The sequence below is a fragment of the Alexandromys fortis genome, unplaced genomic scaffold (genome assembly GCF_014885135.2).
Source record: "Alexandromys fortis isolate MF-2015 unplaced genomic scaffold, M_Fortis_MF-2015_v1.1 scaffold_38, whole genome shotgun sequence".
NCBI lineage: Eukaryota > Metazoa > Chordata > Mammalia > Rodentia > Cricetidae > Alexandromys > Alexandromys fortis.
The window spans coordinates 13,084,338-13,103,042 of record NW_026067916.1 but is presented as its reverse complement, the minus strand read 5'-3'; the positions used below and the strand labels follow the sequence as shown (position 1 = coordinate 13,103,042).

At 42.8% G+C, this 18,705-nt stretch overlaps 1 protein-coding gene and 1 long non-coding RNA gene across 4 annotated transcripts in view; one reads left to right on the top strand and one right to left on the bottom strand.

Annotated features, from left to right (window-relative positions):
- The window catches only part of Orc5 (origin recognition complex subunit 5), a 54,099-nt gene extending 48,894 nt beyond the window's left edge, over positions 1-5,205 (top strand). The window contains exon 14 of the mRNA XM_050139699.1: positions 4,326-5,205. Coding sequence (XP_049995656.1) covers positions 4,326-4,371 — 46 coding nt within the window. The 3' untranslated portion in view covers positions 4,372-5,205. The remainder of the gene's footprint in view (positions 1-4,325) is intronic.
- LOC126500078 (uncharacterized) overlaps positions 1-15,762 on the bottom strand; it is a 30,303-nt gene extending 14,541 nt beyond the window's left edge. The window contains exons 1-2 of one of the 3 annotated variants that reach the window (XR_007591244.1): positions 15,658-15,728; positions 13,224-13,303 (exon numbers count right to left, since the gene is read on the bottom strand). This is a non-coding gene — a long non-coding RNA (uncharacterized lncRNA). Of the gene's footprint in view, positions 1-13,223; positions 14,619-15,657 lie in introns of all 3 variants that reach the window. The other 2 variants (XR_007591246.1, XR_007591245.1) reach the window with 2 other exon arrangements.
- Positions 15,763-18,705: the final 2,943 nt, after the last annotated feature.

Sequence of the window (18,705 nt, the reverse complement as noted above, 5' to 3'; positions counted from 1 at the left end):
ACGAGTATATTTAAATGCTGAGGAAAAAGATAGGAAAGTTAATGACACAAAATAAAATGCCCACGATGGGACAGCAGTATGCTCTGGCCTCAGAGCAGAGCACCGTGGACTCAGCTGCTCTTGGGCAGTGGAAAGTTGAGGGATTCTCACATGATTCTTCTGCTTTCTCCATGAGAGGGAGGCAGGAATTGTGACTGAAGGCAGAGCTGGAAACAGCTTGAGAAAAGTGTGTGATGTTGGAATCCATGGCCCTGCACATGGCAGCCAGTGCTCGCTGGGAAAAGCAGCATGCTGAGGGGGCTTGAAACTCTTGACCTTGAGTTTCCAGTGGCATCAGTTTGTGGGACCTGTGATCTTGTCCAGCAGTACTCCATGTGCTGGACTACCAGGGCTGGGAAGAATAGTAATAGAAATCACATAACATTGGGGTCTTGCCAGAGGAGTTCAGTAGATGCTAACACGTGAGCTCGTGATGAACCATGGAGTCTGAACTGGACAGAAAGGAAGGCAAACCAGCCAGGAACCAATATCTGTAGGTCACAATAAAATGAAGGGGTTTGTAACCTAATTATCCCTAGTGTCCCAGATTCCTGAGATGGAACAAATATCTCAGAGGTATGTTCTGAGAGGTAGAATATCTCCGAGTACATTTATTAGAGATGGAAAGACCAATATGCAGACAATTTATTAGGTAACAGGGTGCAAAGCAAAGGAAACTAGGAACTAAATTTATTCAGTGGCTAGAGAATGGTAAGGAAGTAGAGAGAAGGCTGCTGACTGGGATTGTCTGGGTCTCAAGGGCAGGGTTCTCACATGAGGACACCAGCTTCGCTTGACTGAACCGCCTGGCATGTAGTAAGGTGGACTGAGAAGAAAGCCGCCCTTCAGGGAGCGCCATGTGTTAGTTAATGCCCACAGTGAGAGAAAGGGAGTTCATCGAAGACAGAGGACCAGAGCAGTGGAAAGGTTTGGTTAGGAAAGCCAACTGCTTCCAAAAAGGAATAGAATGTGGCGTAGAGAATGAAGAACTCACCTCCCAGGAGCCTGTGGGAGCCACCTGTGGGAGCCACCTGTGGGAGCCATCTGTGGGAGCCACCTGTGGGAGCCATCTGTGGGAGCCCTACCGTGAGGTGAGAATCAGGCTTTCCAGTTCCCACAGTGGGAAGACACTGAGATGCCTCAGGGGTCTAAAATAAAGTTGCTTTTTGGTTTTGGTTTTGTTTTTTGGTGTTGTGGTTTTTCTTTTCTTCTTCTTCTTCTTCTTCTTCTTCTTCTTCTTCTTCTTCTTCTTCTTCTTCTTCTTCTTCTTCTTTTTAAGAAACTTATTTCTAAAGAAGCGGACTCAAAACTACCCACAAAGTCTGAAATCATGAGAAAAAAAGTCTTTTCTGTGAAAAAAAATTGATAAAGTGAAATAAAATACAGATAAAACTAAATTCTTAAATATATGTTATATGGTTTGATTCTGTTCTCAATTCTGACTTAAGAATTACCCCTAGGAAGGCTAGGGAGATGGCTCAGTAAATAAAGCATTCCTATGTATGGTTAAGGACAAGAGTTACCACCAGAACCCAGTTAAGGTTGGGCAGATGCCACAGCTGCCTATAATCCCAGCATTTGGGAGGCAGGCACATCGTCTGGGCAGAGCTGGCTAGCTAGGCTAGCTGGAATTGCTAAGGTCCAGATTTAGCAAGTGATTTTACCTCAGTAAGTAATGTGGAAACTGATCAAGGGAGACACAGTGTCCACCTCAAGCTCCCATGTACACATGCAAGCATATGTGCACACGTAAACATGTGAGCCTACATACACACATGTATTCCACATACATACAAAAAGGATTACGAGAAATTGTCATCCACATTTATTAATAGTTTGTGTTTTATGGGAATCAGACCCTCCTGCACTCACTGAACATTATCTGGAGTCAAAGTTGTATTTATATGCATCTGGTATGTGTCTAAGCACACGAAAGGCCAGAAGCAAGTACAGGTGTACAGGTTCCACAGAGCAAAGTGGGCTGTTTGCCCTGTGAGCAGTTCCTGTGGTCGCCTGCAGCATGGTGATTGATTCTGCCTCTGGCTGTGCTGGTGAAATGGGGTCAGTGACAGTCCCCTGTTTATTGAGGGCTGGGTGAGCCGTGGAAGCATTTGCACAGCTTGGTTAGTAAATGCTGCACAGAGATTCAGTTTCCCTCGTCACTCACTTGCCTACAAGGGCAGTGGCTCAGTGGTTAAGAGATTTGCTGGTCTTGCAGAGAGAAGAGGACCTAGCTTCAGTTCCCAGCACCCACATGGCTAGCAGCTCACAGGATTCAGTGCCCTCTTCTGGGCTTTGTGAATCCTACATATAAACCTGTTTTTATGTTGGACCTCCCTGAAATCAGGAATCCGGGCGTGGGTGCTGGAGCTCTGACTCGGGTCCTCTGTACAAGCAGGATCTATTCCTAACGCTGAGCTGCCACTCTTCCCTCAGTCAGTCTTTGAGGAAAAGAAATGTCGCATCTGATTTGATTTTCTGGTGCTGGCTTACTGACATGGAATACAGTTAATATTCTATAATTGCATGTTTGTAAGTTGCTTAGGATGTTTAAAGCCATTCCATTTATTAACATTTTATTGCATAAACTGCTATAGCCATACAAATAATTACTGAAACATTATAAAGAATCCTATTAACCAGTTAATCTGTTTTCATTTGTTTATGAATTTTTCTTGTTCTAGCCCATTAGAAAAACATTTTTCAGTGGATTTTGCATTCTCTTTATGCATTCTTAGGGTGTAGATGTGTCTTCATATTGAACATTTTCTACTACTATTGAGTAAGGCTTTGGAATACAGAGGGCCGCCCGGTGGATTCAGGTTGTTTTTAACTTAGCGTGTTCCATACTTTTGCTTTCACATAGAACAAAAAAAAAAAAAAAAGGAAAAGGAAAAGGCATTAAGTTTATTTGACTTTGTTGCTTCATAATCTTATATTGAAAGCCATCAGAGGGAATGTCTTCAGAAAGGTATTCTAATAGAACTCTAGTTTGTGGTGAGAAAACGTAGCCTACTGTATCTGGTTTCTCTTAAGACCCTTGGTAAGTCAGATTACTGGCTGAAAAGGGTTTTTTTGCTGTTTTTTTTTTCTTAAGGTCATTTTTATAGGGACTTCATGGCCAGTAGATTTGAGAGGTAGGTGAGGGAAGGCCGTGAGAATCTAGCAGTGTTAGGATGTCAGGGTGGTGTCTCTGCTTGGGTGAGCTTCTCTGACGTGATCATCCGCGGCTCTTGTCACCGCTGCTGACAGGGTCTCTATGCTCCCGAGGAGGTCTTGGTGTTCTCAGGGAGCCGCTGTTCCGACGGGAGACAGTCTTCAGTCTACTGTTGGGTCCACAGGAGCCAGAGCGTTCCCCAATTTGAGCTATTTTTAAGTGTGTTTCCAAAAGCAGTATCTATAGTTTCCTGTCCATATTTTTAAAAAATATTTGGTATGTCAGTCATTTCTGCAGAAACTTTTTTTAGAAAGTGTATTATAAAATGATAGACAAAGAATAATTGGTGTTAGTTTAATAAATAAGAATGTGCAATTAGTAACTCTAAAAGGCTGTTCTCGCATGGATAATTATTTTTGCAGAGCTGAATATTTAAGGCTTTAATTTTATACGTATTGCTAGATCATTATATCTAATTATTTTGACCATTTCATCAAATAATAAACCTCCAAGTCTGAGTATTTATAGTGAAGAATGAGTTTGGAGAAAGGAAAATAATTATATGTCTCTTCCTCTGTTATTTATTCTGCCTGCCGTCAGAGTATAAAAATATACATCTACGTTGTTTGTTGTATCGTATTCTTGGATCATCCAGATTGAGTTGATGTGCGTACAGGTCAGCGGCTGTTAGAGCTGAAGATAATGAAAGCCAGAAACGAGGACAGAGGAGCTGTGCGTCGTGTGATGATAACACAGGTGTTGGAGACAGACAATGTTCTGAGGCAAACAAGATTTAAATACTTTTGCATCTCTAATTACTTTATTCCGATTATTAGGCAGAAAGCAAATGGCTTTTAAATAAAATCCAAACTTTCTGCAATATAGTTGAAATACAAAATGTTGAGTAGCCTAACTTTGGTTTTGTTATTTTAAAGTAAAGTCACTTTCTGTGTGGTCAAAAATGGTTTAAAAGTTATGTTTCTAGTTGTATTTTAAAATCCGTGCCACCCCTGTCCTGGCGCATCCGACAGCATTGTCCAGTTGTAAATTACATCCCACGTGCTTTGCAGTCACAGAGCTGAGCAGCAGAGAGCGAGGGTGCTAACGTACTGTCTGTTTTTGTTTCTAGGACCGTGAACTTTGACATAATAAAATACTTGTATGATTTCTTGTGAAAACAAACCTCAAAGCCATATGGACACTGTGACAATGACTAAGCCAAGCTGTGTTCATCCACCTACTTAGCTGGCCAGGGAGAGGAGTCTTTGGCTGTATTGGATTTGTCCAAACAGGTGCTGGCCCAGCATGGACTCTGATGGAAACACTCTGATTGGTCTGGGTAGATGTGAGCAGAAGACTCTTTACCAGGGGCCCAGGAGTATTTGGAAGCAACGTGTTAATTATAAACAGCAGGGTCTGAGCACAATCTGTTCTGCTCTTAATGATGTTATCTTAACACTGAAATTGCCCGAAGCCCATTTACTTAGAACTGTGTTTTGCTCTATGAAGTATCCCCTGCGCTCTGAATGTGCCAGCAGCCCTTGTTTATACATACGGCCACCCTTTTCACTTCCTCTCCACGGGAGCCTCTGCAGTCTCCTGCCAAAGCAGATTTCCTAAGGCCACGATTTTCAAAGATCATACTTGCAAAATATATGTTATTTTTTAAAAATGGAAGCTCTATATGCTTATCTTTTTACCCTGATCTTCTCAAACCCAAGGCAGCTTGTTCAAATGCGCACACACCGGCCTCATGTCTGCTCGTGTGAGAAAGGCTTGTCTGCTCACTCTCAATTAACCACTGGCTTTTTATCAGCATATTGATTTCCTTCCCTCCCTCCCTCCATCTTTTCTTTCCTCTTCCCTCCCTCCCTCCCTCCCTCTCTCCCTCCCTCCCTCCCTCCCTCCCTCCCTTCCTTCCTCTCTCTCTCCCTCCTTTCTTTCCTTTTCCTTTTCTTTAAATTGTTGGCTTTTGAGACCTCCACAATAAAATCCTTCCTCTTACATGAGTCCGGTGCTTTGGTTCTGAGTACCTTACCTGTTCATATTTTTAAAGTAGTTTTCTGTTACTGTTGAATACTTGAAAACTAAACGGCTTTAAAGTGCTTAATTATATCTAGTTTAAATTTTGGTGGCGTTTTTCTCCATTCCATTTTTTTGAAGAAAAAATTCTCAGTCGGCATTCCTAGGTAGGAGGCTTTTCCTGTAATGATTTTCTTACACTCTCTTGTTCAGAGACAACTGGTCGTTTCCCTCTCGCTCTTGAGGGAGAGAGGAGAGAGAGGAGGAGTGAACTCGCTCTTAGCCTTTCTGTGCAAGATGGGAACTTTGGAGTCAGAAGGGCACCACCCACGGCTAGTGAGTGTGTCTACATCACCCGTCTTCCAGGACCAGGGAAGAGCTGAGTCCAGGACGGACTCACACTTGGGTTTCCAGATGTAGAGATCTATGGAGAACTGACAGTCCTGTAGGTAACCATTCCGAGCAATGCCTGCAAGGACAGATGGTTTTGCTGACCTGTCCTGATCAAACTGAAGTGGGAGGTGAAAACTGAGATACCAGAAAGAAGAGCAAGTGGCAGATGAGAAACCGAGGATAAGAAGAGGAAGGGGCGGAGTTTCTGGTGGGAGACACCATTGCTCTTCAAGGCACCTGGTTACCTGTCTCCTACAGAGCACATCTGTCCCAATTCATCTGACACCACATTGCCAATCCTAGAGGTAGCTTTCCTTCACAGTCCCCTAATTCCATTTCCCTGCCCTGACTGGGCCCTCACAAGTCTGCTGTTTTGTAATTTACTTTCTAATAGCTTTGCTAAATGACACAATAAATGTGATCACTTTATTTAAATGAAGACTAATAGAGTTTAATACACATTAGCATTTTAACAGGGTTCGTCTGTAGATGAGGTCTTCCCTTTGGAAGATATGTATATTTCTCCAATTATTGGAAGAAATCTAACTGAGAATCATGCTAGCCGGTAAGCCGGACATTACTGTTAAGAGAGGAGGTCACCTATACTGTCTGCTCTGCCTCAGTCCAAAAGTATTGTGGACGCTACATGAGGGAAGTTACTAAACTGGGGGTTTTCAGATTTTCTTATGGAAATCTTTGACTTTACACATTCCTTAATTTAGGGAGAGCCAGGCCCTACAGCTAAAGGCTACCTTGTCATTTCAATCCCCGACCAGCCCTCAGAGATGAGGAAGTCACAAAAGGATCAAGTCTCTATAGTGATAAAGCAGTTAAGACTTGCCCTGAACTCCTGAAGTCTGTCTTCCTTGAGCCAAACCAACTCTATCACTGGCTTTGTGGCCTTAGTCAGGTTATCCAACCCCTTTGCTCCTCCTGTCTTTTCACTGTGTCACAGCATGCTTTAGAAGCTCAGTCTCCAGCCGGAAGCACTGTTACCCTTCAGCATAGCAGGAGGAAGTTAGGTCACTGAATGTGTGATTTTGAAGGTGATACTGAGATTCTAACCCCTTCTCTGTTTTGGGGTCCTGGTTGTCATGAGTGAGTAGCCTCCTTCACGACACATTCCCTTCCTTTGTATACTGCTCAGCCACAAATCCCAAAGCAGTTGGGCCACATGAACTCTGAGCCCAAACTCTCAAACTGTGTGCTGTGACAATTTTTGTTTTCTTTTTGATGGGCCATTTCAGGTGTTTTGTTACAGTTACACAAAGCTGACTGATAATGACTGGAGAATATTGTTTACCTCACAGAGTTGGGTCACGTGATTAAATAACTAGATGTAGCTGAAGCAGCTATTTCCAGTGGAGGCAGATTTACCTGCCAGGAAACACTTAGCATTTCTGGAGACTTTTCAGTTTGTCTAGGTGGATCATGTGTAGGAAGCAGAGAGGCTAGAGATATTGCTAAATGCAGTAAGATGCAATTGCTATAGCAGAATTGTCACCAAATAATGGGAGAGACAGAGCCTTAGCCAGACACCTCGCCACCACATGAAACTAGGAAAGGTTACACCTAATTGAGTTATTGACCAAAGAGACCCCATGGAAACCCTAAACAACCTAGGCTATTGCCAAGGCCCTTCACAAACAGATGGTAATGCCCTACTCCTGAAATTAACATTTACATCAATCATTAAACAGAAGTTGAGCTGTTGTCTATCTCCAGCCTTCACTCCTACCGACTAGTGTTCATGGTATTGGAAAGTATTCTGCTTGCTACCAGAGGAGACATGTACACAGTCGCAGCTACAAACCCTTCAATCTACAATGTTGAGTTACCTGTGAGATACACTGGTGTTGTAGTGGCACAGAGCTTATGGGAGTAACCAACCACTGTCTGAGTGGATTTAAGATCAATTCCATGAGATGGAGCCCGTGCCTGACACTGCTAGTAGGGTCAAGAACGAGAGACTACAAAGGCCATGGACCTAGGGGGAAATGCTGCTGTTCTGCTATATTCAGGCCAGTGGGCTTTTCACCCATTGGAGAAGCTTCTGCCTACAGTAGATAAGAATAAATACAGAGATCCACAACTGGATAAAGGAGGGAGTGAGAGACCTTGGAACACTCAGTCCTACGTTGATGTCTCCATCAGATCCCTCCCATCAGGGCTCAGGGGACTCTCTAAAATTAGAGGTGGGAAGATTATGAGTGCCAGTGGAGATGGAAGACACCAAGGAAACAAGGTCTTCTCTACACAACAAAACCGATACATATGAACTTTGTTCATATGACTGGCAGCGTGCACAAGCCTACGACAGATGGGGTCCCAGTGCTGGGAGGGGAAGCTGACACATGCCCCAATCCAGAAACTATCTCCAAATGATAACCACTCACAAAGGAAAGCTTATTTTTTCTTCAAAGGAGTCTCACTGGGTACAAACTACACTTAAGGGCAGGCCCCAAGCTCAACAGTTAAATGGCCAACATGAAACAGAAACAAACTCAATGGTATTTTGGAAGGGTTGTTTTTTTTTTTTTTTTTTTATCTTGGGGTGGTTTTTGTTGTTGTTTGTCTCATAATGCTTTGGTCATTCCAGCCCCCACCGCTTTACATGTCTTGTTTATATAGTAGAGTTCCTGATTCTGTGTCTTGTGGGATTTCTGTGTGTGCGAATGTCTTGCACTTTTCCTTTGACTATATTTGATTTTTGTTTTTCTATTGATTTGTTTTTATTTCTATTTTCTCTTCTTCCCTTCCTTTTCTTTCTTAGACCTGTGTTTAATAATGAAAGCAAGAGTGTAGATTAGATAGGAACTAAAAGAGTTGAGGGAGGAGAAACCATAACCAGAATATGTTGTATGAAAAAAATCTATTTTCAATAAAATAAAAAGGTTGTACTAAGGTTGGAAAGTCTTGATCTGAGCAAGTACCAGACACGTGACAGTTATTCAGTTAAATCTTAGCTATCCTCATACAAGGAAATATTGTACCTCAAGAAATTATTTCCTAAAATATTGGAGTTACTCAGATGGTCATGGTATCGTGTATCTTTTAGAATTGAAGATATTCACTTCATGTGTAGACTCTACTTGTTTTTCAGGATCCAATGAGAATGTCAGAAGTTTAGCTAAGAGTTCAAGTCAGAGAACATGCAACCTAGGACTTACATTGTTTGCCCTTAAGTGTTATGACTGAACAACTAGGGACTATTATGTCCAACAGACTGAATCAGCCCACTACTGATGTCTATAATTAATATTTTCTAGAATGTGAAAAACTAACATAGAATAATCTATTCTATGCAACACTCTGCTCATGCCGTGTCGAAAAAAAAATAAAACAACATACCGAGTTCACGAATCCCATTAAACACCCAGTAAGTTTTAAAAGTATGCAAGCCAGGTGGTGGTACACGACTTAAATCCCAGCACTTGGGAGGCAGAGGCAGGTGGATCTCTGAGTTTGAGGCCAGGCTGATCTAGAATGAGTTTCAGGACAGGCACCAGAGCTATACAGTGAAACCCTAGCTCAAACAACAACAACAAAGTAGTAAACAGAACATAGGAATAGCTGTGTACAGTCAGCTGTGACCCTTCCTCCGGTGCTACCTGAAGCCTCGCCTCATCTGTCCATAATAGTTTCCATTTCACAGCTCATCCATGAGCAGAGCATTGAAGCGGAGCCAGTTAGGCAGAAGCTGATATTCAGCTTCCTCTCCTGCGTTTTCAAAACTTTCATCTTTACATGTGGCTGCCTATCATGTGTGAATGGTGTCGATAATTTTGCATGTAATTTCAGTCTGTTGACACAATTTGCTTTCAAAAATGCTTAGTAGAGCTCAAAGAAATCTTTCCTATCAAGATAGCAACATTTTGCTCAAATTTGCCATTAACTGCCCTGAATACACAGTTAGTGCTCATTTTCCAACAGTGGTGTGCATTCATGAGACACAGTATGAGACGCAGGATTTGGTAGAGCAGAGAAAATTGTAATCAATTCATTCATTTAACTGCATGTTGATGCACAGTAATGGCAGGACTTTTCAAAGGCATTCCAACTGTTTGAGCAAATAGCAGTAGCTTTGGGATAGTGGGAAGAGCCTGGGCTTAGAGGCATTAAAGATTTGCTAGGGTTTGGGATAAACTAATCTGTTCCATTGCATTTTCAAGTAGTTGGGGGTCCGATATAATGACAACTTCCATATGTGGCATGTATGCATAAAACTACCAGCTACATGCCACAAAGGGTGTTATATACAAGGGGTACAGTAGTAAGCAATGGATGCATATCTGAGAACAGCAGTTGATGCCAGTATTGGTAGAGCTGTCCTTTGGAGCAGGACTTTTTGGGGACCCCCAAGTCTGTGGAGTAGAGAAGAGCATGCTACCATTGAGAGTCTTGTGTGAAGTGGGTACTTGGATCTATGTCAGGGAGGCACCACTAGCTAGATGCAGTTATTTTATGATTTACATGTGTTATTCCTCCAAGTAATACTCATGCTATCTTTAGGGGAAACCATATAGAAGGTAGCCATGACTGTCCTTCAAGAACTGCCTCTTACCGATACTCTTTGAGCTAATAATTCTGTACTGATTGTATCATTCCTCGTTCCCTTCAACTCATGAAGTAATGATAAACTAGTAAGGTCTAGTTATGACCCCCAAAGTAAACAAACCCAGTTGATCTTAGTTCCATGGAGAATCTTAGATCATATGTTTGCTCCCTATATTACCCACCTTTCTTAGGACTGGGAGATGGGTTAGGTGAGCCTGTGTGCTAACTGGCACAGAAACGGGACTTCAGAGGCATGCATCACTTTCAGCACTATTTGCCTAGGCCATAGTTAAGACTTAACCCTTGCATGAAAGGAAAAGAATTAGATCAACTTCTTAATGAAAAGGGTATAACTGAATCTGTAGACATACTGGGGTTATTACTGCATAATATGCTGAAAATAGAAATGCGTAAAATAGTATGTAATCTCAACATTGCAGTTAATATGTGGAGGAGGCAAATTCCCACCACAATCACCAAGAGTTGGGAAAATTCCCTGCTTCCCAAACACAGGGAATACAGACTGAGTGTAGGTAGGACACAGAAACGAGGGCAGTGGGTGTCAGAAGAGGAATTAGAAGTGCCAAGAGAAGGTTGTGAGTGAGATTGTGAAGTGTTCATGTCTGGGGTCCGGCTGTGTGAACTGGACACAAGCAGAGGCGTCACACCATGCTTAGGTTTTGAAAAGGATCGCCTCATGCTATGAAGAGTTTGGGCTGTAGAGAGACAAAGGCATCAGGAGAACTGGAGAGATAAAAGTGTCAGCAGTGGCTGTGATGAGATGTTGGATTCTGGACATAATTTGAATGAAATTTGATAGAACTTGTTAAATAATTGGCCATTAATTGTGAAGAAAAGTAACTGGTAGCTCCAAGTGTTTGGCTTGGTTGACTCTAGCTGAGATGAGGAAGACTAGGGGATCAGTTTAAATAGAAGAGGATTAAATACGGGCTTGGAGAGGCTTTATCTCTCCCAAAGTCACACGTGAAACTGATCACCAGTGTGGTGAGCTGGGCTCCAAGAAAGCTTTCCTGTTACCATAGCAGCAATGCTCTCGGGTTTTATGGTTATCTGCTCTGAACACACGGCACTCATTTTCCAGCAGGGGCATGCATTCATGAGGCACAGTGGGAGAAGAAGGGGTTTGTCAGAATACGAACAAGCGTTGATGCAGTTTTGTTAACGTAAAGTATTCCTTTAGGAAATGGTTAGTTGCCGGGCCTCCATTCTTATGAGTGGATTAGTGACTCTATAGAAAAGGGGTAAGAAGCTCCTTACTCGGTGTTGACTTTCCATCCCTTGAGCCTTGTGAAGATATGGCCTTATCTCTTCTGCCCTCTGCCACTTCTAGTATAGAGATCACAAGTACTTTGTTTTGAAGGATGTAGCATCTAACGAAATCCTGGAAGTAGATAGCATCTCCCACCAAAGACCAAATCTGCTAGGACATTGGTATTGGACTTCCCAGCCCCACAAATGGTGAGAAACAGACTTATTTATAACTGCCCAGTATCAGGTATTTTGTTAAAGCAACACAAACAATTTTAACAGAGCACCTAAATGAAGTCTCAAAACAACTTTGAGGTTTAGAAGAAAAGCACATGGGACAGGAACCAAAAAGCTATGGAGAAACCCTGTCTCGAAAATCAAAAAAGAAGGAGGAGGAGGAGGAGGAGGAGGAGGAGGAGGAGGAGGAGGAGGAGGAGGAGGAGGAGGAGGAGGAGAAGCACATAGAAAAGAGAAACTCATGGGGTTACCATCACTTAAAATGGAAATATATAAGGAAAATGCGTGCATAAATGACTGGTCCTCTTGGGGGAAACGACTTGTTTGTTCTGAGCTGCCCAGACTCAAAATAACCACACAGAAACTATATTATTTAAATCATTGCTTGGCCAATCACTTAAGTATTTTGCTAGCTAGCTCTTATATCTTTTGTTAGCCCATTTCTGTTAATGTGTATATTGCCAAGTGATTATGGTTTACCAGCCAGGTTCCATCTGAAATCTATCTTTGGCAGGGCTACATGACTTTTCGCTGACTCCACCTTCTTTCTCCCAGCATTATTCAGTTTAGTTTTTCCTGCCTAGCTCTATTCTGCCCTATCACAGGCCAAGGCAGCTTTTTTAGTCATTAACTAATAAAAGCAACACATAGACAGAAGGACCTCCCACACTGATTAGAAAGTTGCACCTGTTTGCTGGAAAGGGTCGAGTGTGGTGCAGGTAAAACCCTGCACTCTCTGAAACCCTTTTACTAAGTGGTAAAACCCTGCACTCTCTGAAACCCTTTTACTAAGCAGTAAAACCCTGCTCTCTCTGAAAGAAACCTGTGGTTATTCTTTTCCATGGAAAAGTAGGACTCAACTACAATTGGAATTTTAAATATAAAAGTTTCAAGGATAAAGTTAATATATACTATAATTATAATACTATCATTTGAAATAGTCCTTGTGGAATAAGGGGAAAATGTTAGTGGAGATAAGAGTAGATCACATTCTTAGATATATCAGTGTGCACCATACCCAGCCCAAATGAGACAGCTTCTAAATACTGAGTTCATAGGTTAAATGTGCTAATAAAGTCCAAATATTTGCTACTATTTACATTCTCCCCATTCTTAAAGTATAAAAGCATTAAATTTTGCCATTAAATCTAAAGTTTCCCTCTAAGTAGATTTCACATGGAGTATTTTTGTTACCAAACCCTTCCCCTGGTTGCACCGTGTGTTGCTGTTGTTTCTCCAAATCATGTGCTCAGTAGAGCACGTGCTTCAAGTCATGTTGAGAGTTTTGAACTGGTAAGCTGGAGAGCTTTAAAGACACCTGGCATCTTGCTTCCACACAGGCCCACATACACACATGTCCTCTTGCCCCAGCACACACAGAAAGAAAAGCTGTCTGTAACACCTTGATTCATCATATTCAGAATTGAAAGCAATCAAATGTGCATAGAATGAATTTTAAAAACTCTTCTCACAAGCTGTTAGATAAGGTAAGTTAAGTCTCCTAGGCATTCTATAGAAGTAAAAGAAGCCAGAAACTGGAAAGTTTAACCTGTGGTCTTCGTCTAGGTAGAGTTCTTCTTTGTACTGGTGCTGGTGATTTTGCATGGAAGAGAACCTGATGACAGCTTCCTGGAGTGATACAAATATCATTTGTCTTTATGTAAGTGCTGGTACAGTGGGATGGTGCCATTGAAAATTCAGTTGAACTATACATTATAAATTTATGTATTCTCCATTGGACTTCAAAACATTAAATTTAGCAATGGTTTTGTGGTCAACAAAATATTGAATCATCCTCTTGAGACAGTGGGTAAAAACAACAGAAAATCTTGTCAGTTTTTAAAAAGTAAAGACAGAAAAGATTGTGGAAGGTGCTGGTCTGTTTACAAGTGTTTTTCCTTCTGTACATGCACATGGATCAGGTGAGCAGCCACAGATGAAGCTTGTAGCCCTGCAGTGGATCTCAGCTGAGTGTTCGTCCCAGTGAGACCTGAGCAGCATCAGGGACCCTATGGGAGTCAGTTGTCATGGGAATCCGATTTTCAGAGGCTGACAGAGATGGGAAGAAACTACATTCATTAAACATACTCTTTTAAAGACCTCTGGTTCATAATGCCAAGAGAACATAATGGTCTTACTGAGAACGTAGCAAGACTTAAAATTATGCCCAGGATGTCATAGCTTTATCTCAGTAGATTCACAAATGTAATGAGTGGGAATTGGTAGATATGTGTGTCAGGATAAAACCATGTGGAATAAAGTATGTACATCCATGCGTCTACAAGTGTACTGATTAAAATAGAAAGTCCACCAAAGAATCTTCAATGTCAGCATACGGAATGGTGAGGTGTGCTCTGGAGGTCAAGGTTTAGGGCAGAACTTGAATGAAGTAGGTTTGTACATGCTTCCCGAGATAAAGAGTGTATTGTAACTTGACCATTCTGATTGTAAGCAGGGCCAGCAGCAGTGAAATTGCAAACAAGGAGAAGATTCCATAATGTAGAAACTCCAATGAAAAACCAAAGAACAGTAGAAAAAATGGTATACTCATCACAGTCTTTCTAGGTCTGATAGAATAATTTAATTATCATCCAGCCATGTCCTTGATGAATTCAGGCTTGTCAATTACAGACACTGTCTTTATAAAAACCAGGTTCTGCTAAGTATTTTCATTGGCTGAAAGAGACCCCTGGAACTGAAATGCTAACACGCGTGTGTTGGATGTTGGGGGATGGGAATTCGCGCACATCAGCCTCCAGGGCAAACTGGCTGTCTCAGTAGATGGAGCAGGGCCGTGGAGTTTTGAGTGGGATGTGCATAATCTTCCCACTCAGTTCTTCCCTTCAGGGTTTCATCTCACGTCAGGTGACTGTATATCAAGCCCAGTGATGAAAGATTTAAATGAGGATGCTTACTTGCAGTTTTTGATTATACCCATAGAAGCCTAAACAAAATACAGAATTACGGCAAGCAATTTTGATGGAAACTAGGGACTGCTTAGAAAAATCAGTCACATTAGGTGACAGGGCCTGAAAGCAATCTGATACTGTCAAACAGCATAGGGCTCAGTTATGATTTGGGATTGGTCAGGTTTGGGTCCCTCTGTGTTTGACTTGGCCTTACCATACTGTGTCTTCTTTACAGTGGTATTGCTGGCAAAATTGGGAGCCAGCAATAGACTGGGGAATTGTCACTTTGTGGGTTGTGGGATAGTAATGGCCACCAGTGGCATTCTACAGAAGGAAGTCGTGAAATACCAAGGTATTTCCAGAGGTACACCATGGAAACCAATGGAGAGATCTGTCTCTCAAGGCAGGCATGTACACAGGTGGTAATCCCAGCACTTGGAAGGCATCTTGCATAGGGTAATAGATACCATGATCACAACAACACTTACAAAGGAAAACAATGAATTGAGGTGGCAGTTTACAGTTTCAGAGGTTTAATCCATTACCACCTTGGCGGGGGAAGGGGGCAACTTGCAGGCAGACATGGTACTGGAGAGGGAACTGCCACATGTTGCTATCCAGGCAACAGAAGTAGACTGAGGCACTGGGTGTGGCTTGGGCTTATATGAGACCCTAAAGTCCTCTCCACAGTGACACACTTCCTCCAACAAGGCCATACTCCTAATAGTGCCATTCCCTATGAGCTTATAGGGGCCAATTACATCCAAACTACCACACTCCATTCCCTGGTCCTCATGAGCTTGTAACAATATCATAATGCAAAATGCATTTAGTCCAACTTGAAAAGTCCCCATAGTCTATCACAGTCTCAACAATGTTGCAAAGTTCTGTTGAAATAGGAGTGGCTGGGCTGCGTTCCCAGCACCCTGGCCGCTTGCTAGCTTATGCCTGAAATAACAACACACAAACTGTATTCACTGCTTGTCCATTATATCCAGCCTCTTCTCGGCTAACTCTCGCACCTGGACTAGCCCACTTCTAATAATGTGTGTAAGCACCCCAAGGTGCGCTTACCAGGAAGATTCTAGCCTACGTCCATCCTGGGTCGGAGCTGCCTGGGAGAGCGGAGCCTGGCGTCTCTGCTCCGGAGAGCAGAGCAGAGTCTGAGCTCACTTCCTCTTCCTCCCAGCAACCTATTCTGTTTACTCCTCCCACCTATGTTTTAACCTATCGGGGCCAGCCAAGCAGTTTCTTTATTGCTTAACCAATGAAATCAACAGACACATCAAAGTTCAAGGTCTCTTCTGATATTCAAGCAATCCCTTAACTGTAACCTCCTATAAAATCAAAATCAAAAAGCTGATCACATACTTCCAACATATAATGGCAAGGACATACATTACCATTCCATAATGTAGGGAAGGGAGCATAGTGAGGAAACACTGGACCAAACCAAGACAGAAAACCAGCTGGGCAGACTCCAAACTCTGCGTCTCCATGTCTGATGTCAAAGTGCTCTTCAGATCTACTCTGTTCAGCTGTGTTGACTGCAGCACACTTCTTTCTTGGGCTGGTTCCAGTCCCTCTTGGCAGCTTTCCTTGGCAGGTATTCCGTGGCTCTGGCATCTCTTACAACTTGGGTTCTCCAGTGCAACCCAGGCTTCAATTTCCAGCTTCATGCAATGGCCTTTCTTGGCCTCAGTGGCTTTCCTTAGTCATGGGGGCAAACTCCACAGTCCCTTTCTTCTGTTCTTAACTCTATAGCCAGAACCACATGGCCAAAGCTGCCAAGTTCTGCTGCTGGGAATGGGACATGGCCCCCTCATTCAATTATATCACCAGTTTTCTGTTTTCTCCCTTCACTGCCTAAGCTTGTCTGTCCTCAGCTGGATCTATAGACCAGGCTGTCCTCCAATTCAGAAATTCACCAGCCTCTGCCTTCTGAGTGCTAGGATTAAAGACTTGTGTGCCACCACACCTGATTCTAAGCTTCTCTTTAATCCCTTTTTACAAGTTGGAAATTTAACTGGGTGGGATCTTGCCCTGAGGTAACCACTTTCTTTATAATATTTTTCAGTTCTTAGTCTGCTTATCTTCTTGAATACAGGGCTTAGTGCCATTCCACTTTCTGGTGCTCCCTTTTTCCTGAAATACTTTTCCCTGCTCAGCTTGCTCCTTTTCATTAAGTATCCTCAATAGAGGTAACATTGGTAACCACAGCACAGAGTCTACACTATGCTGTTTTGAGATTTCCTCTGCCAAGGGAGTTAATCCAAAACTCTATACCTTAACCTCAGACAAACATTTTGTACAAAGGCAAAAAGTCGCCACATTCATCACCAAAATATCACAAGAACAATTTCTAGACAGAGTACTAAAATTCTTCTCTAAAACCTCTTGAGTGAGACCCCCACAGTTCAAGACTCACTTGGCACTACTGTCTTCCATGTTCTACTAGTATGGCCCATAAGTAGAGCTTAAAGAATTTCACTGCTTTCCTAATGCATAGTCCCAAAGTTCAAATTCCTCCAAATTTAAAAGCATGGTCAGGCCTTTCACAACAATACCCCACTCCTGATACCAACTTCTGTCTTAGAGTTTCTGTTGTTGTGGAGAGACACCATGACCACAGAAACTCTTATAAAGGAAAACATTAAATTGAGGTTGTAGCTTACAGTTTTGGTGGTCCAGTCCCTTATCATCACAGTGGAACTTGAATGGCAGCATGCAGGCCAACATGGTGCTGCAGAGGGAGCTGCTACATGGTGGTATCCAGACAACAGGAAGTAGACCATGGCACTAGGCATGGCTTGGACACATATGAAATCTCAAAGCCCACTCCCTCAGTAACATACTTCCAACAAGGCCATACTTACGCCAGCAAAAGCCACACCTCCTAATAGGGCAGTCCCCGTGAGCTACCACGTTTAATTGTGGTGGCTCACTTACAGTTTAGAAGTTTGGTCTCTTATCATTATGGCGGAAAACAAGGGAGGATGCAGGCAGTCGTGGTGCTGGAGAGGTGGTTGAGACGTCTTGATTCACAGGCATCAGGAAGTGGTCTGAGGCACTGGGTGTAGCTTGGGCATATATAAAACCTCAAAATTCACCCCCACAGTGACTTTGCTTCCTCAAACAAGGCCATACCCACTTCAAAAAAGCCACTCCTAATAGTACCACTCCCTGTGAACTTATGGTGGCCAATTTCACTCAAACTGCCTCAGAAGGCTTAGGCAGAAATATCCCAAACTTGAGGCTAGTCTACAAACAGATACCCTGTCTGTCTCTGTTTCTGCCTTTGTTGTCTCTGACTCCTCCTCCCTTCCCTCTCCCTCTCCCTGTCTGTCTCTCTCTCTTCCTCCTTCCTTCCTCCCCTCTCTGTGTTAATAAAGACAAAATGCATGTATTAAATCTAGCAAGTAGGTTAGAGGAACTTGAGAACATTCTGAGTTTAAGTTGCTTAAAAGACAGACGGCAGTGATTTGAAGGATGAATTCCAGATAAGGGAATAAATAGTAAAGTTTGATTTCACATTCCAGAATTTTAACTCCAAGAGGAACACAGCTGTTATCAGCTCCCGTGTCTCATCCAAACGAGTCATACATCAAATTCCCGTGTACCTCAGACTATAACTTTCTTTGGAAATTGAGCTATTCGGATACAAGTAGTTAAGGTCTTTAGAGTGAAGTGCAGCCCGACATGACTAGTACCTTTATACAAGGAGAAATTAAGACATAAGCATGAATTAAGGGGAACGTTGGCAGCCAGCACCCCAAGGAGAGAGGCCCGGGCATGTTCCCAGAGCAACATCGAGAGCTGCTGCACTGGCTCCACATCAGACTCCCACTGCAGCTGCTGCTGCAGAGCATTGTTTCACCTTGCCTGCAGTCCTAGGGACGAAATACAGCGGTGAAGAAGATATTTAGAAAAACAGAGGGTTGAGAAGTGCCAGTCCCTTCAAAGGGAGAAGAGATTGGATGTCTTTTCATTTTAAGGATGAAGGAAGGGAAGGGGAGGATAAAGAAGACTACAGCACAGTCACACCACCCTGAGGCTGCGGTGGTGGAGGGGACATGGTGCTGCAGGGAATACGCTTTAGCCAGGAGTGGTAACTCTGAGTAT